The sequence below is a fragment of the Lissotriton helveticus genome, chromosome 9 (assembly GCF_964261635.1).
Source record: "Lissotriton helveticus chromosome 9, aLisHel1.1, whole genome shotgun sequence".
Classification (NCBI taxonomy): Eukaryota; Metazoa; Chordata; class Amphibia; order Caudata; family Salamandridae; genus Lissotriton; species Lissotriton helveticus.
In genome coordinates, this window is record NC_136070.1 from 557529872 (window position 1) to 557539508 (window position 9637).

General features: G+C 40.6%; 1 protein-coding gene across 1 annotated transcript in view; it reads left to right on the plus strand.

The window, feature by feature from the left end:
• The window catches only part of LOC144781550 (reticulon-3-like), a 121460-nt gene extending 114618 nt beyond the window's left edge, over nt 1-6842 (plus strand). Inside the window, exon 8 of the mRNA XM_078660454.1 lies at nt 4506-6842. Coding sequence (XP_078516580.1) covers nt 4506-4551 — 46 coding nt within the window. The 3' untranslated portion in view covers nt 4552-6842. The remainder of the gene's footprint in view (nt 1-4505) is intronic.
• Nucleotides 6843-9637: the final 2795 nt, after the last annotated feature.

Genomic DNA, 9637 nt, shown 5'->3' on the forward strand with positions numbered 1-9637 from the left:
CTGTGGTTCACCACGCTGTTGCAGTTGTCTGTAGTACCACACTAAAAACTAAACCTATCTCCACGCCTATTAACACAAAACCATGGAGAGATCAGACACCCGGACCCAGCTCAGCTTAACCTAGCGATCTGGCTCCTGAGGCCATAGTTTGGTTCCCTCAACCTTCCTCCAGAATGTATGAACGTTATCAAAGAAGCTAGACGTCGCACTACTAGAGAATGTTATGCTGCGAAGTGGAAACGCTTTGTCATATACTGCCAAAACAACCAAATACATCCCTATGACGTGTCTATTCAACGCATCATAGAATATCTATTACACCTTCAAAAGTGTCATTTAGCCTATACGTCCATCAGGCTACACCTTACTGCCATTGCAGCATACTTACAAAATAGACCAGAGTACCAGCTATAATAGCTTTCATGGAAGGACTTAAAAGAATAATTCCTCCCAGAGCGCCACCTGCACCAGTGTGGAACTTAAACATTGTTCTCACAAGGTTAATGGGACCTCCCTTTGAACCATTACATAAATGTGAAATGCAATTCCTAACCTGGGAAGTAGCTTTCCTAGTAGCAATTACTACTCTCAGAAGGGTTAGTGAACTATAGGCATTTACCATTGAAGAACCTTTTCTGCAAATGCAAATAACAAAGTGGTTCTTCGTACTAATCCTAAATTTCTTTCTAAAGTCATTTCACCGTTCCATCTAAATCAATCTGTTGAGCTGCCCGTATTTTTCTCGCGGCCTCAAACAGTCGCAGAAAGAGCTCTACACACCTTAGATGTCAAAAGAGCATTACTGTACTATATCGAAAGGACACAAACTTTACGTAAAACAAAAATTAAATTTGTCTTTTTCACCGCCACATAAAGGCAACCCCATATCAAAATCGGGGATCCCTAGGTGGATTGTTAAATGCATACAAATGTTACCACAAAGCCAAACGTACATTAACAATTCCTCCAAAAGCTCATTCTACAAGGAAAATAGGGGCTTCAATGGCAATTCTTAGGGAACATTCCCCTAGATGATAGCTGCATGGCTTACACCGCACACATTCACAAAGCATTACTGTGTGGATGTGCAAACTAAACAACAAGCTACTGTGGGCCAGGCTGTACTAAAAACACTATTTCAAAAAACTGCAACGGATACTGGTGGTCGCCGCTAAGTGTGGGTACTGCTATACAATTTATGCATAGTGTGTAATCTGCAGCTCATATGCCTCGAACAGAAAATGCTACTTACCAGAATGCATCTGTTCTTGGCATGTAGAGCTGCAGAGTTACACACGGACACCCGCCTCCCCGGCTACCTTTATCTGTTCCAGTATTATCTTAATTAGATACAAATCACATGGACATCACTAACTCTTGTACAGCTCCATCACTTTCCTAATGGCAAAAAACAATCTGGGGATGGAGCCGATGCCCATGCGCAGTATCATCCAAAGGAGGAGTCCCCTATCCCGTGACTTCCAAAATCTTTTCTACAAAAAAACAAACTGCAAACATCCGGGCCCAAAACTAGGTGGCCATCTATGCATAGTGTGTAACTCTGCAGTTCTACATGCCAAGAACAGATGCATACTGGTAAGTAGCATTTTCCATCTGATCCTCCGACTGGAGTATATGCTGCCTGCGCATTGAAAAGGACAAAGACTAGTGCAAAACTTAAACTCTAATCTTGAAGCCTTAGCACCTTAAAAGAAAATTGCAAATTGCTTAAGCATCTTTGCCCTATAGTCTAGATATCCCAGAAGCAGGTCTCCGCTATAGCCAATGTGTGAGTTTGGATATTAAAACCATTTGAAAGAATGATATGGCCTAAATGATCCCCACCTTGCCTGCTCCCCAAAACAGACAAGGCAAAGGTGCCACTAGCAGTGAGGCAGCATGTAAAGTCATGCCAATAACGAGTTGCGGATTTAGGATGCAGGGAAAGCGGTTTAATCCAGAAAACATTTGTCTTAGACCAACCGTCTGTTCAGTCGGGGTGTTCAATGATTGCCAACCCAAAGAACCTTCTGTTCCAGAGTGACTTAATAAAATTCCATGTTCCATTGAAGGAGTTCAATGGATGGAGGGAAGAAAGACTTAACTGGAAGAGGGAAAAGGAAATTGCCTTCAACACAGGACTGTAAAGGTGTCTGCTCTTTTATTTGATTAGTGTCTTTTGGGCAGTGGAGGTGGAGCATTCAATTTGTGGCATTTCACCCATGTCATCTGGAAATTACCATGGGTGTCGGTAGTCATGGAGAGTCTTTGGTTCTCGGACCAAAGCAGTGTAATGAGATGATAGTTCCTGCCTAGAGACTTAAGAGAGCTTACCATTTTGAGAAACCAGTGGTATATTGTTTACTGGTTACCTCTGTACTGAACAGAGTGATGTGGTAGTCCACACTATGCAGGGCATCTGGGTTTTAAGTTGTACTTTTGGCACTTGTTTCCATTTGGGTTTATAATGGTCTTATCTGCTGAAAAACCTCATGACACCAATAGAAGGCTGCTGAATGGTGTCCAATAAGATATAGTACAATTTCCATGTTACAGTTATGTTGGCACAGAAAATGCTTGCATTTTCAGGTGGATTGTAAGCATTTTCAACCCAGACATGCCCTGTGGGGGGGCGGTAGCAGCGTACTTATCTGATTGGAAAGAGTGAAGGTGGTTCCTTACCTGAATGATTTGCTTCTAAAGAAAGTCTGCAAGGAAGGGGACTTATTTTTACTGCAGCCAACAATAGAACGGCTGTGCGTCTTGTAAACCAACAAATCAAAAACTCCCCTCAGTGATTGTTCAACCCACAAGCAATAATTCAAACGAAATTCCCTGTGCATTTAGCAATTATCCATAAAGCACTTTCCACACTAAATATCACAGAATTTTACAAAAAATATAAATGGCTTTAATCTTGTGTATCAAAAAATATATTCCTCACATCCGCATAACTCCTGTGCAGTGATAACACAAACATCATAAAAAGAGATTTTCTAAGACATTACATCTATAGAGAGGAACACATCTACTGTTTTAAAGTGCCCATGAATACATTCAGTAGCATGTAGGGATCACTGGTGTACTGTAGAAAATGCCCTCAGGTTCCATCATTTAAATGCAGACTGTTTTGACTAGGGGTGACCAAAATATTATTGCAAAGAGTTTGAAGGAAGGCTCTGCAGAGTAAAGCCATTGATAGGAGATAGCCCTTTCGTGTCCAAACTGGGAAGACATTAGAGGCTGCAGGCCAGGGAGAGGAGCCCACATGCCAGAATATCGAAATCTGCATCCATACAAAGGAAGGGACTCTAAAAAGAATCACACTCAACCCTAAGAAGCATCATTGGCGCAAAATAGAAACACAAATATTGTTTCAGTATTAGGACGTCTGTACTCCATAAAGTGTTCTTACTTACTTTTGGCTATCATCAGTATGAATCATGCACTGCTGAAAAGCTTCTATCTATAATAGATTATCAGTGTTTCATCTTGGTTCATCAAAAATAGTGGCTATACATATTCAGGAACGGATCAAGAGAGCTATGCGCATATCCAAAGTGCAATCTAGATGGATTATGTCCTAATACACTCTGGCCAAATTGAGGAAGGGCCAGTTTGGAACAAACATCCAAAAAATAAAGTATTCACTGGTAAAAGAAAAATCCTGAAGAAGGCATTTGCCGAAACGCGTTGGTGGTATTCTGCAAATCACTACCAGTGGTTCTTTTGTACAATTTGTTGACCAAAAAAATTCGGTTGCTGCATATAGTGTTAGAATGAAGTCAAATGTGATGAATACGGTGTAATTTACTGTGAAATCTATCAACTGTCAATGAACTACAAGAGGCAATGTGCAACCATTCATATATTGAAATACATTGTTTTTATATGTATTTTTATATGAACAAAACATAAAACTAAAAAAATTAAAATATTTTTCTAAATTGATTGTTATAGTGTTGGTTATGTATCTAAAGTTTGTGCACTACCCTATTTAGAATCAGCACTGAGCCCGGTGCATGTCCACTTTTTACAAAGGTTGTTTTCCCGATAGGGCGTTTATCTTTCTTACAGGGGCCCCACATCTTTTCCAAAGTTCAAACTGGGAAGACATCCTTAACCTATCCACCCTTTTAGAAAAGATTAAATAGTGTACGTGGTATTGGGATGCATCTAGGGGTAAGGAGGAGCAAGTGGGTAAGGCATATTTAATGAGTGTGGATCCAAATCGGTTGGTCAAACAATACTTGTTAATGAAAAGAGCAATACTAAAGCATTTACATTTTAGCTTTTACAATATTTAATTTGCAAAAATCTGAGCATCTCTGGCCAGACAACAATGATGCTTATCAGATTAGGTGGCTTTTCACAGTGGAGACACTAGGCTTATAAATGAGTTTGTCTTGGTGTACCAGCGTATATAAGCATGTATATCACATACCATTTTCTGCATTGGTATAAAGTCTGAGGTTATTAATCGGTTACTTTTCTTGTTTTTACAGGGTCCATGCAAAACTACCCGGACTTGCAAAGAAGAAGGCAGAATAGCAACCTTTGGAAGAGGGTTGTTTGGAAAGGGGGGGGGGCAGGCCAGGTTTCGACAGTACTAGATCCATTCCTTTGTTAGCAGTGTCCCTTTCCTCACATTTGTTTCTCTTTTGGGCTTCTGCTCTGCCCCAGGATTAACCCTAGTCACACCTGTGGGAATGGACTATAAGTTGAGGATTGGATGACACCTTGTGTTGCTTGAAGCGGAACACACTAACTTTTTTATCCTATCCATATGCATGCTGCTACTTGCTGGATGGAGTGCCTTTGCTTCTAGTTTTCTGTATGCCTACATTATAGGTGACCACACCATAGAACCGAAAGGGTTGACGATCAAGGCAGCTGCAGACAGTGAACACGTATCACAGGACAACAAATGTGCATTTGTACTAGAACAGTTGAACATTGCTCATGGTTTTGTGAAGTTTTTTGGAGTGTTTTAATTGTTGTGCTTACATGCTGTCATGATAAATTCAAACAGACGTTTTGTGTTTATAGACCAACTAACACCATGTAGTGGCTGGTTTCCTTTCGCAAGGCACCTAGCCATTATGTTCCATCAGTCTGGTTGTAAATAATATCTGTTTGCACAGATGTGGCTTAAGTAACCTACCTAGTGTACACAACTCCTCACGAGTCTACAGTGAAGACTGAGCGGGGGAAACAATTTTACATTTGTGAGCGTGCAAAATAGCTTCATGGATAATGACGTGTTGCCCATCTTATAAAGGTTTGCTGGCTTTCTAAGATGCACAGAGTTACTCCTTTCTCAGGGAGTACAACAATTGTTCCATTTTTGGGGAGCAACCAATACAAACCTTTCCTCCTTTTGGCTTAGCCCCAGTTAGCACAATACAATGGTACGTTTAGAAGTAATAACCAGCCACTGAAAAACAGTTACTTAAGGTGCCGTCCTCTCATCTGCCCATCTTGGAAATTAATGCTGACCTAGGCCTGATCTGTCCTTTTGCCTCATCCCAATTCTGCTTTAGATAGCGTCTTTCAAAGTATTGCCCTCTAGTATTTAATACAGTGATATTGTTCTTCCCCCTATTAATTGTAAAATGTTAACATATAGTCTCTAACTGCTGTAAAGATTCTTATCAAAGAATGAGACTGAAAATCCTGCTTATCTTGTAAATCCTTAGTTCTTCTCTAATTTGAGGGAGTGGAACTTCCTACATGAATGATAGTAACACAGCTACCGGTCATTATTCAGAGTAAGATAATCTCCCAAGTTGTACAGAAGGGGCAGTCTTTTTTATTTCTTATTTCAATGGAGTGGAGTTTTAAACTTGTTAAGTTTCCCCTTTTTAAAGTAAGGGATTGTTTGTATGATAGAGCCACTGTCCAAAGCTTCATATTTTTTTTATAAAGTATCATCTCAATGCCTTTTTTTGAATTTTGATTGTGCACAATGGACCTCCTATTTTTTTTTATTATTATAAAAAAACATTGGCGGAGATGAGGGGTGGTTTCCACTCCATTGCATGTGAATAAAGTGAGGGATGCTATTATGGAGGTTCCAGCAGCTGTGGAGTCTCATTTTGGAACAAATAGTAAGTTGTTTCATAAGTAATAGCTAACCACTTTAGTGTCGCTATATTTAATGCCAGACAGATGCCCTTGGGCTTCCACAGCTGCAGAGAGGAAAGAACTATGGCATTAGGCTCCATTATCAGAGTATGCAGTCTGCCATATTATTCTGAATATGGGCCTCTGGTTTGATAACATTCTTAAGCCAACTTGTGCAGTACTAGGATTCTCTGTGAGGAAATGACCAAACGGTACTAATATGGAGCTGATAATAGGTTGTCCTGTTTAACATCATAGTCTGCCCTTTGTCTCCTCCCTTTTATTATTCACATTTTTCTCCATAAAATCTAGTTTTCATTCCCTAGATGTTAAGCTTCCCAATACACATTTTCCCCACTCCCTAATGGAAGAAATGCACTGATGGGCCTGTGTTGTCTCTAGTGATTTATTTTTTCTTCTTTTGCACTGGAAACTTTTTTGCTCAGCTCTCAAGTCTGTTCTGGTACTGCTGTGTCTAGAATTTCCTTCAGGACAGATATCTGCACCAGATTGTTTATTTCTTTTATTATTAAATAACTGATTGTAGAAAGAGAACGAAGAAACCTTTTACTAAATAAGCTGTGTGTATCTGTATTCTATATGTTTGTTCGTGCAGCAAACAACTACAGTAGCAGCATTCTATGGAGCTGCAGAATTTTTGGTTTCATGTAAAATTGCATAAATGGATGTGATATTAATAAAAACCAACACACAAACTGGCTGTCTGTTCTTGAAGATCATAGCTGAAATCACAAGTGTTGTGTGAAAGAGGGCAAGCCATCTATTAGGCTGATCCACTTTCCAGCTCCTCACACCCAACAATAGAAAACTACAAAGATAACATCTCTCACTCTACATTAAGGAAAGGAAACATGCCATGAACTGTGAAGCTTCTGTACTTAAACTCCACAGGCAAACCAAGATGGTTTGAAACTCGAAAGCATCCACAGGATGAGGCAGAGCACCGCTCCAGAGGCAGTCCAGCATTATGCCAAGGGCCAAGCCTCAAAAGACACCACCTATGGGTCCTGCTTTGACAGCTCAAACCCATGCAAAGGGTGCTGTGCCAATCACCACCAACTCGATGCACTGACAAACCTACTTTGTCGAAAGTAGTAGGCCACCACCCAGGACCACCTTAAAGGAACCCTTGAGAATGATGTCGATGTGAGCGAGGAATTCCATTATCTTGAAGCTCTCAGAGATCCCAAACTCTAAACAAAAGAACATTTTTATATCCCTGCCTTAAGAGAAAATCCTCACCACACGTGAGATTATTAGTAACTCAGCGGGACCATCTCGTCTGGTTCCAAAACCACTCTGTCCACTAGTAGAAAAATAACAGGTAGTCGGTGGGAAAGAATAACAAGCAATGTTTATTATATACCCGAGGTGGCGCAGGTCAGTACAGCCTCCAAAGAGGGTGTACAGGAGTGAGCTGATGTAAGGTATCTGAGGGCTACATTTATAGTTATGAACAAACAGGAAGGTGATAAACTGGTTGGAACCAGTTTTCTCTAGTTAGCTCAAACTTATACATGTCTTACAGAAATCTGCAGATGCAGCAAATATGTTACTATCAGTATCGGACTCTGCAGCCTTAAAAAGGGCAGAACAGTCTCTAGACTAAGCGCAGCTGGATTATCTCACAGGCGTCACTTGATTTACAAGAAATGTTAAGATATATCTTTCAGTTAGCCAAGAACAGCAAGCAAAGAAATGTATGGAAGACATGGCATACAAAATGGAGGAGCAAATGCTAAAACTAAATGCGGCCTATAGCATATTTTCTAACAAACCCTCCTATTGAGCTTTTGATCAAACATTTTTCTGTACCCGGTCCCCACTATCGCAAGAGGTGTCCTCTTCAACCGTGCCAAGGTCCTCATCAGTGTCTGGCTCGGAAGAGAATCCAACCATTGTCTCTGACATCTAACTCACATACTTCCTAAGTCAAAGCTGGATCTGGAACACACCTAGGTAGGGGTCATATGTTGGGACCCTTTCACCAATATTCATCAGACCATATACTTATTGCAGCTGTATTAAAATCCTGTTAGTGTCTTTAACCAGAAAGGGAATTGATTTACATGTAGACAAACACGTGGTACACATAGTCAGACATTGGACTCATAAACAACAAACTAGTATACTTCCCCCTCCTCCCCCACACACACGGTGGCAGCTATCAGGAGAACTTTCCAACCCCATGTAATAAGTATTTTCATGAACCATCTGGACCAAGATCATGCCCTCTTATCCTGATGTATCTCATTGGAAATGCATTGTAAGCTCTGAATGGCTGCATAAACATTGGGGACTTTATCAAGATTATGAACAGCAGGAGCTACCTATTACTTGACAAACTCCACCCTGGTCCGCAAGGATGATGTCTGAAACCATTCTGTTTTGAAGCCTCATAAGGCAGTTAGCCTGCATTTCAGCAGTAATATTAGTGAGGGCTCCAGATGTTTTGTTTATTACAGCGTCAACTCAGTTGACAAACCTGAACACTTTTAACCATAGGACCCCATTAAGGTACTAGGCCTTAAACTGCTGTAGGGTGGTATTTGTTTGATCTAGCTCAGTGGTGGCAACTGCTCCTGTGATCCTGGACTTCCTACTTTCTCTTCTCTGGAGATGTATTTTGTGATAATTGGGAGGGGCAACATATACTGAATGCAAGAGAAAAGTCAAATAACAGTATCCTGTTCAATTGAAAGGGAGAGAAATATAAACTGTTTTACCGCATATGAAATAACTATTTCCCATGGATATGAATGCAAATGAATTGGTGATGTTCAATGAGTACATGCTTACATTTGGAGTCACCCACCCACAGAGGGGTGCTAAGGAGGAGACTACTGGTACCCCTTTACCTAACTGGAATGTCCTGTTTTCCTTAAACCACTATATACTTGAATGTTGTATTCCAATCTATATTTGTTTCATTCTCTAATTCTTTACCATATACAGACCCATTAACAAAACAACTATTGTAGATCTAATCTGCTGGAATAGTGTATAAGTGCCCAAGCTGAATCACAGAGGAAACAATCTGAAACCATGCACCCATTGTGGATGAAAAACAGGGTAATAAACCTATTGCTCTTATTACCTGCGGCAGGCAACAGGCCCCAAACCCAACACTTGGTAGTGTTTGACTCATGCATTTCATGAAGGCTCTGGATGAATGTATTATTCAGATAACCCAACCTATGAGTCTGCTTGGGTGGGTTAAGAGTCAACTGGTAGAGTTCCTGTGGTGTCGGAGTGGCATTGGCCAGGGAAATTCTCTTCTGAAAACCAGGACATACCAAATATTCTAGCAACTATTATCTGTAAGATAAAAAACCAAAACACATTTCTCCTTACGGGACCATGTCCTAAGAGGCACTTGTCGGACCATTGGGGTACCTTTCCCTACATTATCCAGATTCATGTTTCTGCCAAATGGGTACAACTCCTTTATCTCTCTGGAGAAATGTTCCTGGAGGAATAGGTGCAAGGA